Genomic DNA, 19,538 nt, shown 5'->3' with positions numbered 1-19,538 from the left:
CTGCGACGGGCTATCATGAAGGCCGTAGAGTTACGAGTGATATTGGTGGGAACATGAAAATTAATATTGCCAGTGTATACGGATTGTAAATGAACCCCGCGAAGAATTAAAAAGAGATGCTTTAAAAGACTATCACTCTTCGGGTGGACAAGAATTGAATTGATAGCATACCCAGAAGAAAATTAGTCGGAAAATTCATTTTATTAGTAGTGCTTACATATTTTGTGAACAGTACTTACCTACAGTGTATATATGAAGAGAAAAGGATTGATTCACTATACTACCTTCAAATTAATGAAATATACTTTCTATAGTTTTCACGTTTGTACGATGTTTTAAAATACATGTAGAACCTTCTAAACCAGCGGTCGGGGATTTTATTTTGTGTTACTGATATTAACCTCCTTGAGTTAAAAGTGAGATTTTTCCCCCAAAATTCTACAGAACTCGGAAAACTGAAAGAGCAATTCAATTAAAGACAGTTTAATAAACTATGTATTAAATTATTAGCAAGTGCATGTCCGTTAAAGATAAAATTTGGAGAAATCCATACGTCGATTAGTAATTAATGTAATAAATGATACCTTGATTTGAGCCACAAAGGCAGATTACCAAAAAATAACGCAATTTGTAGAGCACTTCAAAATGTAAAAACTACTTGTTAATTTCGTCTTAATCAGATAAGATGCGAGGCTAATGGAAATAATAAAAATATTTAATATAATTACAAGATAAAATGAACTTTTTATTTACCACGTTTTTAATTTTTTTGTTGAATAATATAAACTTGACAATTCTATGTATTAATAAATACTTTTTTTTGTACTTGATAGAAATACTAATATTTAGCAAGATATACTATGGTGGATTGTATGAACGGAAATTTACTAATAATTACAAGATAAAAAAAACTTTTTATATACAACGTTATTAAATTTTCTGTTGAATCATATAAACTTGACTTGACTAGCTTAAACGATCAAAAAAAATTGTACTTGATAGAAATAATACTGAAATCTCATTTTGACATTTCATATTGATTTCCATAGTAACGCACGTATAGATTAATAATTTAGTTGCTAGGACCCTCTTAGCAACCAATAATAGTGTTTTACTTTTAACGAATTTTTGCCGAAACAATCATAACAGAATTAACTGAAAATGAATTCAGTTCTGCTTAAAGATGGCTAATAAAAACGTGGTAATAAAAAATGGCACACAAAATAATCAAAATATGCTAATTTGTTATATTTATAATATACCTACCTAGGTACTGCATGAAATTCAGAAATAGTGTAATAATTGTTCATCACTTTCGTTATCGATTTAAGCATCTTTGATAATATTAACCCTAGGTTCCTGCGCCCGAATAAGTTGTGGCGGAGGAAGACACTGCGTGGTGGACCAAGATTCCAGAGCCCACTGCGTCAGATGCGCCCGAACCTGTCCAGCTCGCGGGTCGTCTAGTGCTGGCGGCTTCAGCGACGGATCTTCGCAGCACCACGACTCATCTAAGCCTCTCTGCGGGGTGGATGGAGTCACCTATCCCACCGCTTGCCACCTTCGGGCTGCCGCATGTAGAGCTGGCAGGAGTATACCTTTGGCGTACCGGGGGGCCTGCAATCGTGAGTATTATTTTTTCCTGTCGAAACTTGCAATGATGAGTGCCTGAAAGGAGGTATTGAAGATGCCAATAGAAGAACTATTATAAAGATAATGAATCTTTGGCATTGCTGCATAAATTGAAAATTAACTATTTTTTTATTCAACGAATAATTCACAAGATTTAAAAATGTAACATTCTAATTATTGAACATACATAATTTTAACACTTCTGAGAAAATAATATATAACCAATAGAAAAAAATCTTTTTTTTTTTTTTTTAAATACGACACCCAGCAGGAATCGAACCTGAATCACTCGGGTTTCGCGCCCATGCACGTGGACCACTATGCTATAGGTATCATACTTAATTGCGACACATTAGTAACTCAATTTTGAAAGCGCTTCAGAGATTATTGTGAGCACGGTGACAACCCAAAGATCTATAAGAAATAACCGTCTTAAACATTATTTAAATAAACATATTATATAGTTGCAAAAACCCAATACAATATTTAATATTATATCATTTAAAAAAAAAATTAAGTATACTTAGACTATGTACCTATATTCGATACTATATAAATAACCAGTAGGATTTTAGAGTAGTTAGATTAGGTATATAGGTAATATTTATAAATAGATGAATCATATTGTCTACACACATGAAATTTAAATAGTTCATTCTCTATGGACCAGGATATCGAACCATAAGTTACTCACGGATGTGTATACTGGACATAATTAAAATATAAGAATAAAAAAAAAATAACATAAAGGAACAGAGTAATTCTTATTTAAATTAAATTGATCGAAGGAAACATTAAACGTTCAACGCATACGACGTATCCTGTATATTGAGGGCTTAACAACACAACATGAATAAGTCCACAGGTGATAGATTTGAGATAATAATACCATAGTTATTTTTTAGTTTTTTTATTCAATATAATATTACACTAGATTTAAGAGCATTATTTATTGGACATACATAATCTGGAACACCTCAGAAATAAATAAACATGTTAGTTTTATATTTTAGAAAAATATTTGTAGGCGAGATGCATTCTGAGATGCATTCTCAATATTGGCAAGCATATTTTGTAATCTCAAATCAAGACATTAACTCCTTGAAAATACATTTATTAATTTTGATTGATAGACAGTGTCAGGATCTCTCATAGGTTAACATTTGACGTACTTTCATTTGATTTATATTTGTAATTGGATTATTTATTATTCGAGGCTGGATAATATTAAATCTACGAATGTACCTATTATTTTACAACGTTTTTATTAGTTCGTATTCTTGTTTGTCCAGTGCAAATCTTGCAATAGATTTTTAACTAACTTCCCGACTAGCTAGACATTTGAAACTTTTAGAATATATCAGAACACGATGCCAATGCATTCTTTTAAAATATTTTTAGCCATCTTTAAGCAGAATTGAATTCATTTTCAGTTAATTCTGTTTTGTATGGAAAGTTATTTCAGAAAAATCCGTAAAAAGTAAAAGACTATTATTGGTTGCTAAGGGGGTGGTCCTAGCAACTAAATTATTAATCTATACGTGCGTTACTATGGAAATCAAAATGACATTTCAGTATTCTATATTTGTTTTTTATTTACTTTATATCAAATACAAGTTTGAGCATATTGAGCATAATAATTCAACAGAAAATTTAAAAACGTTGTATGTGAAAAGTTCTTTTTATCTTGTAATTTTTTATCATATATTCATGATTTAAAACATCTTCAGAAATATAGGTAAGTATATAACTATTGTGAGTTTAAATCGCATTTGTCTTAAAAATCTAAGAGTTTCTAATAATATAAGTTGAATTGAAGATTGTCATAATTCTTAAATTCTGTGTATAAGTAATCGTTGTGTAACGTCAACTTAATATGTCAAATGTATATTCATAGTTAGGCGTACTGATGCGTTAAAATAGTATGCCATTTTATCTGGTTAAATTTAAATTGTACGTATTCCATTTCACCATAGCACAGTTTGCCGTGAGCTTTCTTATATAACAATACATATATTATCTAGATCCTATCCTAACCTAACTTAACTTAACAAATAATCCAGTATATCGGCTATTTTCAATATTTGTTTGCCGCTGGCTTCTTGTAAACCGACAAGAACCGTGTTTTATTTTGACATGAATTTTATCTTAGTACTATACGACCCAAAGAGGTTGGACGGTCTTTAATATACGCCCATATATTTCCGATACAACATTTCACGGTGAAGTGTGATACGGCGAACTGCATACGTACGGATTTCTGGACACGATTTTATCTTAGACCAGTAATTATCAAATGGTGTTCTGCGAGCTGTAACAGCGGTTCCGTGATTTTTAAAAACTGTAATAAAGATAACAATTTAAACCTGTTTAGTATTATATATATATAACGAGTTTTAGGGGAATAAAGTTTTCAGAAATGATTGTCGCCTTTTACTATGCACTGTTAATTTTATTTCCGTTTTAAACTGTCATGATTACATTACAGTTACAGGACAGTATGCAATTATTGTGACGCTATAAATAAAATAGATAAAATAAATATAGTGTCTTTTGTACCTATATAATGAATATGCACAGCATTTGAGATGAAGAAAAGGGGGCGAAATGTATTTAATGTCGTTACATTGTCTACGTAATAACCGCCGTCACCGCATACTTTTTAACGTGTAAATTTTGTCATTTGCAATTCTGCAGGTCCATTGCGAGTCCACTTTAAAATCATGCAATAACACTTTTAACGCCATTTTCATCGGATGCGATTAGATAACTCTTTGAGTAAGCATAATCGTTAGCAGTTAACCGTTATGCACACAATACATCCGTAACACTCATAACTAGGGAATCCAATCCCGAGCCAAAATTCTGATCCCTGGATTTCGGGATTACAATTTGACAATCCCGGGATATCGGGACTGGTCCCGGGATTGGCATTTTTTCCATTGTTAATATAAAAAAATTATATTTACAAATAACATTGATAAAATCGTTCAAAAATAAATCTAGTATAATTTATACTATTTAAGACATTTATTGTTAATATTGTATACGTTCAATCTTGGAAATACATAAGTTAAATGGAGTAAATAATATTGTAATATAAATAATAATGTGAATTTAATATGAGATTGCTGTTTCTGATAGTAAAGACTTAATGAATGGGTTAGCGAGATTTAAAATAGTAAAGCAAATCATGGTGTACTTATGGCCTTTCCGCTTCATAAATCTAATTAGTCAGCCAAATATGAAACTGTCGTAAAATGTATGAGATCATGGTGGAATTACTTTGTTAATAGTGCGAAGCATTGTTTTTTTCCAATCTTTCTCATTTGTATTAATTAATGTGAAAAATAAAATGAATCGGCAACTTACACATTGGTATAAATCAAACTTCATCAAACTCAGTTTATTTCTAATGTAGTTATTTGTTATTAAAAGTATTTTTTCTGTTATATTTTCGTTTTTATTTTATTTTCCATAAAAATTGATAAAAAAATCAATCCCGAAAGTTTCAGGATTATGTTTATCAATCCCGGGATTCATAGGTATCGAAAATAGCTCGGGATCCCGGGATTGGAATCCCACCCATAACTAAATTATGTTATAGCATGTTATGGAGTTAATTAGTTAGAATCGATTTGCTGGACCTTTAAATGTGTTAACTAGGTAGTGAAAAAAACGGGATTGGGAATCAAGTAGGTATAATAATAATTATACCTGGGTACTAAAGATACCCTGATAGTCTGATACTGAGTAATTTCGTGAAAGAAGTGGACTTTTTCACGTTGTGATGTTAAACCCTCAATAATTTGTAAGTGTTTATTAATAACCGATGCAAAGTTTCCCGCTTTATTATTTCCCGCCTATTTGAAAAAGTTTTTTTTTTTACATTTTCTGCCTGTAATGCCATTTCCATTCATACGACGTAATGATTAAAACTACTGTACATCCTATTTACGAATGTCTTTACTTTACACTTTACATATTATACGAGTAGGTAGTGTAACCTAACGACTTGAGGCTTAACCCTCTAAATGCTACAGTAAATCGTTAAATGACCCCACAAATTAATGTGCCCAATCTCCGCACACGGAACGAGATGAAAAATCTTTGATATCATTACTAACTACTAACAAGCGACTATAAAAAATATTATTTCCGACAAAATTATGGTAGTTCTCTACCACAGAATGGATTAATAAATATAATTCCGATAGGCTATACCCCAATACACTACATTTTGACGGGTCTAGGACGATTTCGCGCCGGGACAACTGGACGCCACGCAATTCGAAAATAAGTTAGGTACTTATACGTACTTAAAACCTAATTATTATTTATATTTAAATTGCTATATTATAATTTAATAGTTGGTGAGAATTTAAATATGCACACGTAGATAATGATTTAATCGTGCATATGTTTAAGTTCCAACGAAAAAAGAGTTTATTTTTATTTTTATATAAGGCCTTAGGCATGGTAATTCTCAATCCGCAATAAAAAAAACATTATGTTAAGAGTAAAATGAATTAAAACTACTAAGTAGTAGATAGAAACTGATTAAAATTCATCGTCTGCGTTCTGTTTACGTGTCTATGACAGTGCGGCGTCCAATTGTCCTGGTGTCCAGTTGTCCCATTCCCCATTTTGACGCATGGTTTTGAATGTGTGAGTGTCTTACGAAAATGAGCCACACATTATAGACGTGCAATAGCGTGTATTGCAACCTTCAAATCTACCAATATTGAATGAGCGTCACTGCATAAACTGAAAGCAGTTGTTAGAATGAAGGACAAGCGTATTTTTGATACGTGTTTAAGTTTCTTCTCCCCATATTCTTTCATACTCGTGATCGGTTGCCTATTACGCCACATCCGTTAGGTAGTTAAGTTCCTATTAGTTCCCCTGTTCTCTACATAAATTATTATATAATATATTTATATACGGAAGAAATGGTCAATATTTGTTTGTAAAAAAAATACTGCTTACTTAACTAAATGGAATGTAATCATTAGTCGCTAATATAATACAATTTTGATATTTTTTCTGGAAAAACTGAAACCTGTTCTCAAATTTTTGTACCAAGATAGAAAGCACAGAACAGATAATAAATATAATACCGATAGGCTATATTCAATACGCCGCATCTTGGTGCAGGGTTTTGAATGTGTGAGTGTCCTATGAAAATGAAGCACGCATTATGCACGTGCAATAGTGTGTGTAATACACCAATGTGTAAACCGAGAGCAGTTCAGTATTCGACGTAAAACGTATTCTTGACACGTGTGTAAGTTTAACCCGGATTCATCCTTACTCGAGTCGGTTACCTGCTATCGCCTTACCCGTTATGTATTTCAGTTCCCATTATTTCTGAGTTCCCTGATAGAAAGCAATGCTGCATTTTTTGCTAGACATTGGACACGCCTGCTGCAAAAGCATGTACCCAGACAAGCGCTTTTTACACCACAAAGTTATCTCGGGATAATAAGCTTTTATGAACGATCAACGGGATATAATAGCTTTTAATATTAATATTACTGTAATGAAAACAGTTTAACAATGTATGGATTTGATGGATTATAATACCGTTCCAAGGAAAAACGTGTTGATTTTTAATGACACAAAATCAATTAATAGGAAAAACACACGAACACGTAAATACCATTCGCTACAAGACGGGCCATAATAAATTATTATGGTACCTAATTCATAGCAGTAGCGAAGGGTGGAGGTAGGCTCTTAAGATCTGCCATAAATAGTGCATATTAAATTTGTTAGTCATACGTATTTGTTTTTATTGAACGAAGACTTCAATTTATAGATGGTGTTGGTTAGTTTTTAAAAATCAATTAAACCCTGCACAATTTGGGCGATACGACAAAATTGTGCACACTTTTTTATTCATACTTATTTGTTTATGTTGGATTAAGAATACATATTACCTACACATATTGTGGGTTATTATCATTTTTTTTTAATTTTTAGATAAAAAATATTATTCTATCTATAAAATATCCAAAGTTATATATAATTTAATTGCATAATTTTAGATATTTTTTTACTATTATCTATTATGACATATATGGCAAAGTTTAGTGTGCACTATTTATGGCGGATCTTAACAGCCTACCTCCACCCTTCGCCACGGCCCGATAGTAATAATATTATTAGATTACATTGTGTTTATACGCAAGTTTAAATTATCGGTTGATAATAAAATGTGCGTGCTCCCACATTTTCTTTTTCGACCGTCTTTTCTTATTAAAAGTCCTTGCAGGTAGCCATCTTGCAGCTGGGCGACAAATAAGGCGTTTATTGGTTTATTTTACAACGTTTTTATTAGGTCGTATTCTTATTTGTCCGGTAGTTGTTTATCCGGTACAAATCTTGCAATCGATTTTTAACTAACTTCCCGACTAGCTAGACATTTTACACTTTTGGAATATATCAGGACACGATGCCAATGCATTTTTAATACTTTTAGCCATCTATAAGTAGAATTGAATTAATTTTTAATATATAATTATATAATATAATAATTATTTATTTTAATTTATAAAAGTTATTTCGGAAGAAATCCGTAATTCAATCCACTATTATTGGTTGCTAGGGGTCTGGGGTCCTAGCAACTAAATTATTAATATATACGTGTGTTACTATGGAAATCAATATTAATGTCAAAATGATATTTCAGTATTATTTCTATCAAGTACAATTTTTTTTGATCGTTTAAGCTAGTCAAGTCAAGTTTAAGTATATGATTCAACAGAAAATTTAAAAACGTTGTATATAAAAAGTCCTTTTTATCATGTAATTATTTTGAATTATGTTCTCAAAACGCGGGAATTTTGAAATAAATAAAACCATAATAATACATCAGAATATCACATGATAACACTATGTAATATAATTTTGATTGTATTCACCACTTGTCTTTTCAATTTTTTTTAAACATATTGTGGACATTACAAATTATAAGTTTACGACGTTCACAATATGACATTTAGAAACAAAGAAATATAAAACAGTATTTCATAAAAAAGAGATAGATCAGTATAGAGATAGATTGTAAGTCATTAAACAGTAGAAATGTGTAAATACAAAAAATATAAATTAGATAGGTACAAGGAAGTACACCGGATGAGTTAAGTAGACCCTATTTTAAGAATTTATAAAACAACGTCCACCTATACTCATCCTCACGTAGGTGGAATATATCAACACCCGAAGCAATTTCGTTGAACATAGTTATCGCCCTCCCAATTGGCATTACCAATGGCGGGTTGGTTCTGCACCTTGGGAGAATAAACAACTGATGTTCTCTATTTATAAGATAGTTATCAGGGACACACAGGTCAACACTGCCTAGAATGGCAGAGTTCTCATTTATACCTCGTATAAGTCGAAAAAAATCTCTTGCATTGATACCTAGCAGTGATAACAATCATTCCAAAACTTTCAAATTCCTTACTTGTTTTTGTTTATATCCAAATTGCTCTGATAAGGAGCAAAAAATATGAATGTCAAATTTCGCAATGGTTCCTGTTAAAGCATTAAGATACGTGCAGACTTATTTCCTTTTTTAATCTGCATACCTGAAGAAGTGGTAGAGCTTCTCAAAGTTTATGTATACGGTAAATAACGATTTCAATTTAATCCAAATCAGTACCTTTTACCATATTATATATATATTTGTTTGAATTACTTATCTGTAACGCATTAGAGAAAACTTATGAAAATGTGTAAGAGAGAGCTACACAGGGAGAACACGTATTAAACATACACAAATTTTAATCTTGGAAAATATAATAAAAATGGAATCGTTAATATTAATCGTGTCGGAATCCGTTGGCTTAATGAACAGGCAGGTCAGGTCCATCGTCACCTCTTCGTTCTCAGCGTAATCGTTGGCTGCTTGGTCCGCTCTCTTATCTCCTCGATACTTCTAAAGTCATACATCCAAAACTATTATAATATCTTACCTGCATGTTTACAAATAAAATATGGCTCTATATACTCTACAGCTCTACACTCTAAGGCAGGGGGGGGGGAAATGTTTTGGGTGGAGGGCCAAATTCAAGAATTCAAAATGAGCGGTGGGCCGCAAGTAAAATACCATTTTTAGATATACACTATTTATTATCACGAAAAATAAACATTACAAAAAAATTAATGAGAAGAATGAAACTGTTGTACATTTTTTAACATTTTTTAAAATTCAGGTGTTGATTTTGTAGTTGATATTCTCAAAACTGCTTGTAAATGGGCATCGGAGATATTTGATCGTAAAGAATTTTTATTGAGGTTCATGATCGAAAATGTTTGTTCACGTATATAGGTTGATCCAAAAAAAATAACGAACATTTTTCTTGCATCATCTTTAAGTTGGTCGAATTTGTCTGAATTAAGGGCATTGTAAAATTTGGAGATTTCTTCACGACCATGCGATTCTCTTAAATCAGTGTCACACTGCAGATCAATAATCTCAAGTTGTAGCTCTGTCGGAACACTATCAATACCTATTGAAAATGGATCGCGTACTATTGTTAAACAAATTTTAATCTTTTGTCAATATTTGTAATCAGAAGTACAATTAATGATGGCGGGCCGCAGAAAAATACCCGGCGGGCCACATGCGGCCCGTGGGTCGCAGTTTGCCCTCCTCTGCTCTAAGGTCTAAGGCAAAAATGTAGTAAAACAAGAGATAAAATAATATTAGTTCATCCATAGACCATAGTATTATATAAGTTCTCTCAACGGTGTCTTTTTCCATCATATTATAAAATTTAATAATGTGTTTAAATTTTTTATCTTTTTTTTTTATTTAAGTACATAATTCTAATCTGGTTTTGGTGTGATCACAATATTGTGAAAAAAAGTTTGGCAAGTTGTGCCACGGAGCGCAGCCTGCGAGCACGAAAGCAGCAAGTTTATTTTTGCCTTGTTATTACTGCAATAATAAAATTGCATAATGCAATAAATGTGCATCGCGAATGAGACGAGGCCACTGAACGGAAATTATTATCTCCATCTGTGTTTAAACTTTACCTTTTCGCCTCCCGTTTCCGCGCTTTTTCATGTAATGGACCATAGTTTTGGGCCGTTTAAATATTAATTCGACATACTGATCGGGGTAATTCGTAATATAACAATACTAGCCGCATAGTCCCTCCACCCCTGAGACATAATCTGTCAGAAGCGCACTTTATAATGTAATTTATTTATTTAAGAAAACAAAACATTGTAGACATAAGAAATCAAAATTCAGGACGTTCACAACATGAGATCGACATTATAACAAATATTTCTCTCACAAGAAAGACGAATCAACAAAAAACATGAACAATTTTATAAAATAAGTTTCAAAAACAAAATGCAAAGTAAATCATTAAATTGTCTATGTCTTTAGGAAGCACATTTACTAGTCTTACACCCCTCGTCTACTCTCTGGAAAATTACTCTATAATAAAAACACACTTGTAACCTTTTAAAAACTTGTTGCTACGTAAAAAGTGAATTAGGACAATAGAGACATTGGATAAGCACAAGTTGCGCATCCCGCCATGCGCATAGATCGCTTTTGTAGCACCACTGTAGGGTAGGGCTGGCCACCGTGACGGAACCCTTGAAGTTGTGCCACTAGGGTACAGAATGTCGCACTCTATGGTGACATCCGGAACACATATCCCAGCCATGATAAGCGTCTCTTCGTGATTACTTCAATCAGTCGAATTGTTTTGAATTTGAATTGTGAACTCGAGTATTTGTAACGCGGTCGTACCAATGTACCACTAAGGTTCGGCGGAGACATTGATTCTCAAAGCTCAAAACCCGAGACTTTTGAAGCTTAGTAAGATGCCACGTCTCACAGCCATACAGGAGCTCAGGCAGCACGCACGCGTTGAACAAACGACATTATTTGGTCCTCACAGAATTCGCAGGGTAGAATACGCCAACGGTGGCCGTGCTAATTTTTTTTTAATAAAAATTTTTTTTCCCCATAAAATTCATATCCATATACATATGTATATTACATTTATATGCGGCTCTTTGGTACCTTTGTTGTCCTGTTTCCCTGACAATTTGGCTGTTTTCACTTGACAAACTGCCGACCCCTGCCTTAGGTCATAGATACAGATATTTTAATTCTAATGAATTTAAGTTTTGTACTATTCTATTTGAGTCGTTTTTTGCGACCCTGGTTTCGCCTTTCGGCATCTTCAGGCACTATGTGCACTCATCAAGAGGCAAATACATACTGACAACGAATACAGTTAACTCTAACTTATATAACAAATTAATACAATTAAATAGGTAACCCACGATGACCGCGCGGCTTAAGCGTTGGACTATAACGCCGTGGGTCCCAGGTTCGGATCCTGGGTCTGGCAAGTACACATATTGTTTTTCAATTTGTATGTGAGTCAGGGTATCGACTTAATAGGTTGAGCAAGTGGCTGACATCCATTTCTCGTAAAAAGCAAAATCTGTTAATACAATCCTCTACTCTGTGTAGGCCCATATGATCCTATGAGGATCGGACATGGTCGAAAAAAAAAGAATAATAAAATACAGAAATTCTTCTATCCATTTTATGGTAACAATTTAATAACATCATCTTTAATATAGTATATCGTCGCTTAAGAAACAACACCGCGGAAGTCAATTAATTAAAATTTTCAGGGGCAAACAAAAACCGTCTCAAAAAAATTGAAAATTGATACCTTTTAACTTTTTGTTTTTGACTTCCGCGGTGTTGTTTCTTAAGCGACGATATGCTTCATAACTATGCACTCCGGCTCTAGTATGGAAATGATGTAGGTAATAATATATTCAAAAAAATATTTTTTTAACATAGTATATTATTAGATTGTAGTAATAAATAATTAGACAGATTCTGTCTAACAAGTAAATATCATTTGATCTAAGTTTATGCGAGGTAATCAGGCAAAGATGAGTATCACTATAGTAAAGAGTGCAAAAAAGTGCAAAATTATAAAACGTACCTATACTCTACGTGTTTAAGTTTATCTTGAAAATTCTCCACACTCGAGGTTTAAACCTTGTTATAGCCTTAACCACAAAGCAAGCCACTTCCCATTATTTTTTTAGTTTTCTCCCTGCAATATTACAAATTTTATTAGAATTCATTCCTATATTACCAGCTGGATTTCAATTACGGAAACTTACTTAACATTTTCTCGTTTTGTTAAATCAATGAAGTATTTCTGTAGCATGGTAAAGTAAGTGTTTTTACTGTCGCGAGTTGGAAAGCTAATTTGCATGTCTGTCTAATGAACGTAAAGTTAACGAGTTTATCCGCGGGATTGCGCGTCGGACATGTCTGCGCGGATTATTATCAGTGCAATGCCATACACGAGTATTTATGTTAAATTTATCGGTTATTTTATTACTCCTGAGAAAATTCATGCAATATTAACAAATATCAAAAATAAATATTATGCAGTTAAAACCACTATAGTCGAGAGTTCTCTCGAAGGAAATCAACATAAGGCCCAGTCTACGAATGAATATCATCATTATAATCAGGAGCGCGACAACTTACAGTGAGTCTGTAGAAATAACGTCGGGGTCACCATGTGTTTATATTGTGTAAATACAGATTTAACTACATAACATTGTTAATCGGATGGGTAGAAGCACTTTAATGCGTATTTAATTAGCCTTACATTTATTTTTGATATATTATTATATTATGTGCACTTGTACGTATGCAGTTCGCCGTATCACACTTCGCCGTGAAATCTTAGGGATGCTTACATACTGCATTCTGCAATTTAGAGAGATCTTTATTTAGCTACGTATTTTTTCGACTTACGAGCTATAAATAAAGAGAACTCTGCCATTCTGGGCAGTATATAAATATAGAGCATCAGTTGTTTATTCTCCCAAGGTGCAGAACCAACCTGCCACTGGTAATGCCAATTGGGAGGGCGATAACTATGTTTAACCAAATTGATATTCCACTTGCGTGAGATGAGTTTAGGTTGACGCTATTTTATAAATTCTTAAAATAACGTCTGCTTAGGAAACTCTATAGATGTATAATTGTATTTTCACTGCTTTCGTATGTTTACATTATTATGTTCTCTTTTTATATTTTCATTTTTATCGTTTTTATTACTTTTTTTTCTTTATAATAATGTTTTATGTCATCTTGTGAACGTCTTCAACTTATTATTTGTAATTTACACAATATGTTAAAAAAAATAAACTGAAATATGGCCGTATATTAAATACCGCCCAGCCTCTTTGGGTTATATAGTAGGTACTGACATAAAATTCATGTCTAAATAAAACACGGTTCTCTTCGGTTTAAACTTTACAGGAAGCCAGCAGCAAACAAATTTTGAAAATAGCCGATATACTGGATTATTTATTATCATGAATTTTGCCAAAATCCGCTATCAAAATAGAATTAATGTTCATGTTGAATATAATAAAATTGGAGACCGTATATCATACGGTCATCTCTTTCTGATAAGAAAGCTCACAGCGAGCTGTGCCACGGTGAAATGTTTTACGTACAATTTGCATGTAACCTATGTACCCAGGGTCGGTCCTAGAAATTGTGAGACCCGGTTAGATCATTATATGCGAGACTCATATGTACTAATATTATATTCCTCTCCGATCGTTTGCGCGTTTAACAGTTGAACAATATACTGGACATTTTGATAATACATAACTAAATAAAAAACTAGTTGTCCATTCAAAATTATATTTGATTGTCTTTTTATCGTCAAAATCATTCATATTTCTTCAAATTTTTATTGTCATAATATGGTTATGTAGAATAAATTAATAACACAAAAGTGCAAGACATCAAAACAGGTTTTTTTTATTAATCTAACAATATTGTTTCGAGCTTCAAGATCTTTTGTGGTGATAATGAGCTGATTTTGAATACGTTTTTTTGAATGAATGATACGCGCCGAAGATGTTCTTGAATAATGGGGTTGACTTTTTCAAAGGAATCTGTAATTGTAACACACAAAGTAGGTAAGTTGATACATGTTCGTGATAATTTATTTGTATATTATTTTATATTTTAATATCAAGTGATCTAGTGTTTCTTTAAAATAACTTATGGATATTTTTATCTAATAGTTGCATTTTGACCGCTTAAAACTACTATATAACGTAAAATAATAGAAAATTATATTTTAATTCTGAGCGTCTAGTGCGAGCACTTTGGGCGAACACCAGCGAAATGGTCTATGGTCTCAAATAGGGATCCCGGGATCCCGAGCTATTTTCGATACCTATGAATCCCGGGATTGATAAACATAATCCCGGGATTTCGGGATTGATTTTTTTTATCAATTTTTATAGAAAATAAAATAAACGCGAAAATAAAACAGAAAAAATACTTTTAATAAAAAAATAACTACATTAGAAATAAACTGAGTTTGAATGAAGTTTGATTTATACCCATGTGTAGGTTGCGAATTCATTTTATTTTTTCACATGAATTATTAAACATGAGAAAAATTGGAAAAAACAATGCTTCGTACTTTTAACAAAGTAATTCTACCATGATATCATACATTTTACGGCAGTTTCATATTTGGCTGACTAATTATTAGATTTATGAAGCGGAAAGGCCATAAGTACGCCATGATTATTTGCTTTACTATTTTAAATCTCGCTAATCCATCCATTATGTCTTTACTATCAGAAACAGCAATCTCATATTAAATTCACATTATTTTTTATATTAAAATATTTACTCCATTAAACTTGTGTATTTCCAAGATTGAACGTATACAATATTAACAATAAATGTCTTAAATACTATAAATTATACTAGATTTATTTATGACCGATTTTATCAATGTTATTTGTAAATATAAAAAAATTATATTAACAATGGACAAAAAATGCCAATCCCGGGACCAGTCCCGGGATCCCGGGATTGTCAAATTGTAATCCCGAAATCTCGGGATCAGAATTTTGGCTCGGGATTGGATTCCCTAGTCTCAAATATTTGTATACGAATGCGTTCGCTCGTCCACAAACCAAACGCACGGCACGCTGCTTCATTTAGCAATGCAATGGGTGGCGTCTAAGACACAAAGCGTTTTAAATGTCATACAATCAATCAACTGAACTTATTGCTGTTTCATTATTTTTTGTGACGAGCGAAATCACATGGAGCGCGAGGCCCGATTGGATCCGATCGGTCCAATCGCCATGTACCTACTATTGATTGTGTGGTGAGTCAAATTTAGCGGGTAGTTCTCAAAGTCTGAATGGGCAGGTATAGGTACATGATATTACATGTAGTATTATAATTTATACTTGCAAGTTATCATAATATATTCCCTAAAAAACATTTCGATACACAATTATGCTTAGATGTTTGAATGAGTTACAAACATCTCAAGATTAAGTGGTTATCGATAATTTTGACTTCTTAAATTTTTAATGAGCCTTCGTCTTTGAACATCATAAATCGGACATTGCCAAACGACGTGATTGCTTCCGCATTGAAAGTTAAGATAATTTTTTATACCTTATTTTAGGATGCTCAAACGATTCATATCTTAACCCATAGCTTACGGGCCGCACAAAATTGTGTTTTTGCTAATTACTTTTCAAATGCAAATTAACACGTTATTAACAAAATTAATTAAAAGGGCCCGTAAGCATTGTGTTAATAGTAGTAAAAATGTGTGTGACGTGAAATCCTCTTTATTTATATAAAATCGAGTTTTAATATTTTGCCCATGGCCCCCACAAGGGGGGGGGGGATGACAGGGCTCTAGCCTGGGGGCCCGGGCTCAGGTTGGGCCCGGCGAGGCGAGACGACCAGATAAGTGAGATAAACACACATAAAAAATTTGCTTTAAGAGTAAAAAAAGTCGCCTGCGTCGCTATATTCCTCCAATAATATTATTATTTAAAGTTATGTGGTTGTAAGATACAATTTTTAATTGTGTGTCAATACTCGACATCTCCATAATTCAAATGAATGTATTAACATATACAATAAAACACTAAACATACACATTAATTTTACCACGTACACCATTTGGAAAACGCTACTGTAGAGCGTCACACTGCCTTTATCCTTAGCAATATGTAGGGGGGCCCGCCAAAGATCCTAGCCTGGGAGCCCGTTTCCCGATGTGGGGCCCATGATTGTGACCATACTGAAATCGATATAACTACAATATACATTGAACTTTTGAATAAAACTACATATTTTTACTGCGTCAGAGAAAACTTAATTAATTAACTTTTCAATATGAAAATATGACCATAAAATAATGTGTTATAAAGATGGGATCCTTTTACCTCTTTTTATCTCTAATTTAAATTAATGTTTATGTTTATTATAAATGTAAATTAACAATAAATAAATGTAATCTTCGCATTTTTGTGCCTCTGGTAGGCTGATCATTCAAATCACACGTGAATTTACCAGACCCGGGATTTGAGCCCGAGACACGATTTTATAAGCGGTGACTTTACTCTCGTCCATCGCCGGTGCATGGATGGATGGTCTTAATTCCTAATCTATATTGTATCTAACGTAATTGGTTCTTAACCAGAAGTTTAATTATTTACAATGTTAGCTGGCTAAAGTCTAGTTAATAGATTGATTCTAACTATGAATTGACCTAAATCGTTTAATTCTGATCGTTTTGTTAATTGACATAATTAAACTAGTACATATGGACAAAACGTCTGGAAACTAAAATGCCCCTAGATTATATCTATCTAATATATAAAATTTAATATTTGTGTGTTTGTGTGTTTGTTTGTTCGTATTTAATGCGCAGCCATACCGTTCATCCGATTGCGATAAAACTTTGTAAACTTATTGCTTGCACTTGCGGGAAGAGTATAGGCTATACTAATATATAAAAATGAATGTCTGTCTGTCTGTATGTCTGTCTGTCTGTGTGTCTGTCCCGTATGCGTTCCTATACCATTCATCCGATTGCAATGAAATTTTGGAAAGTGGTTGTATGCACACCCATGAAGGTTTCTGAATTAGAAAAATCATCATCTTCTTCTTATTCTTCATTCTATTTTCTTTTATTCGTATGGTTCCTATACCATTCATCCGATTGCAATAAAATTTTGGTAAGTGGTTGTATGCACATTCATGAAGGTTTCTGAATTAGAAAAATCATCATTTTCTTCTTTTTCTTCATTCTATCTTCTTTTATTCGTATGGTTCCTATACCGTTCATCCGATTGCGATGAAACCTTCGTCAGTTATTGTGTTAACACCCGCAAAGGTTTCTAAAATAGTACAACCATCTTCTTCTTCTTCTTCATTTTATCTTCTTTTATTCGTATGGTCCCTATACCATTCATCCGATTGCAATACAACCTTCGTCAGTTGTTGTGGTAACACCCGCAATGGTTTTTGAATTAGTACAACCATCTTCTTCTTCTTCTTTTTCTTCTATTCTATATTATTCTATTCGTATGCGTTCCTATTCCATTCATCCGATTGCAATAAAATTTTCGTCAATAATTGTGCCAACACCCGCGAAGGTTTCTGAATTAGTACAACCATCTTCTTCTTCTTCTTCTTCTTCTTCTTCTTCTTCATTCTATTTTCTTTTATTCGTATGGTCCCTATACCATTCATCCGATTGCGATGAAACCTTCGTCAGTTATTGTGGTAACACCCGCAATGGTTTTTGAATTAGTACAAGTATCTTCTTCTTCTTCCTTGGTTCCTATACCATTCATCCGATTGCAATGAAAATTTGGTAAGTGGTTGTATGCACATCCATGAAGGTTTCTGAATTAGAAAAATCATCATCTTCTTCTTCTTCTTCATTCTATATTCTTTTATTCGTATGGTTCCTACACCGTTCATCCGATTGCGATGAAACCTTCGTCAGTTGTTGTGTAAACACCCGCAAAGGTTTCTGAAACAGTACATCCATCTTCTTTTTCTTCTTCTTCATTTTATCTTCTTTTATTCGTATGATCCCTATACCATTCATCCGATTGCAATAAAACATTCGTCAATTGTTGTGTTAACACCCGCAAAGGTTTCTGAAATAGTACAACCATCTTCTTCTTCTTCTTCTTCTTCATTTTATCTTCTTTTATTCGTATGGTCCCTATACCATTCATCCGATTGCAATAAAACCTTCGTCAGTTGTTGTGGTAACACCCGCAATGGTTTTTGAATTAGTACAACCATCTTCTTCTTATTTTTTTCTTCTATTCTATATTCTTCTATTCGTATGGTTCCTACACCGTTCATCCGATTGCGATGAAACCTTCGTCAGTTGTTGTGTAAACACCCGCAAAGGTTTCTGAAACAGTACATCCATCTTCTTTTTCTTCTTCTTCATTTTATCTTCTTTTATTCGTATGATCCCTATACCATTCATCCGATTGCAATAAAATTTTCGTCAATAATTGTGCCAACACCCACGAAGGTTTCTGAATTAGTACTACCATCTTCTTCTTCTTCTCCTTCTTCTTCATTCTATCTTCTTTTATTCGTATGGTCCCTATACCATTCATCCGATTGCGATGAAACCTTCGTCAGTTATTGTGGTAACACCCGCAATGGTTTTTGAATTAGTACAAGTATCTTCTTCTTCTTCCTTGATTCCTATACCATTCATTCGATTGCAATGAAGTTTTGGTAAGTGGTTGTATGCACATCCGTGAAGGTTTCTGAATTAGAAAAATCATCATTTTCTTCTTCTTCTTCATTCTATCTTCTTTTATTCGTATGCGTTCTTATACCATTCATCCAATTGCGATGAAAATTTGACCAGTTGTTGTGCGCAAGCCCGCGAAGGTTTATGAATTAGTACAACCATCTTCTTCTATTCGTATGCGTTCCTATACCATTCATCCGATTGCAATGAAACTTTGGTGAGTTGTCGTGC

The 19,538-nt window shown here is 33.1% G+C and overlaps 1 protein-coding gene across 1 annotated transcript in view; it reads left to right on the top strand.

Annotated features, from left to right (window-relative positions):
* The window catches only part of Fs (Follistatin), a 214,740-nt gene that overhangs the window by 117,042 nt on the left and 78,160 nt on the right, over positions 1-19,538 (top strand). Inside the window, exon 4 of the mRNA XM_085943533.1 lies at positions 1,356-1,625. Within this exon, the coding sequence (XP_085799659.1) occupies positions 1,356-1,625 (270 nt within the window). The remainder of the gene's footprint in view (positions 1-1,355; positions 1,626-19,538) is intronic.

Source organism: Rhyacophila brunnea, unplaced genomic scaffold, assembly GCF_057557595.1.
Source record: "Rhyacophila brunnea isolate RB1 unplaced genomic scaffold, BYU_Rbru_1.0 scaffold_16, whole genome shotgun sequence".
Classification (NCBI taxonomy): domain Eukaryota; kingdom Metazoa; phylum Arthropoda; class Insecta; order Trichoptera; family Rhyacophilidae; genus Rhyacophila; species Rhyacophila brunnea.
Note: the sequence above shows the minus strand (reverse complement) of the source record. Positions and strands in the feature narration are given on the sequence as shown.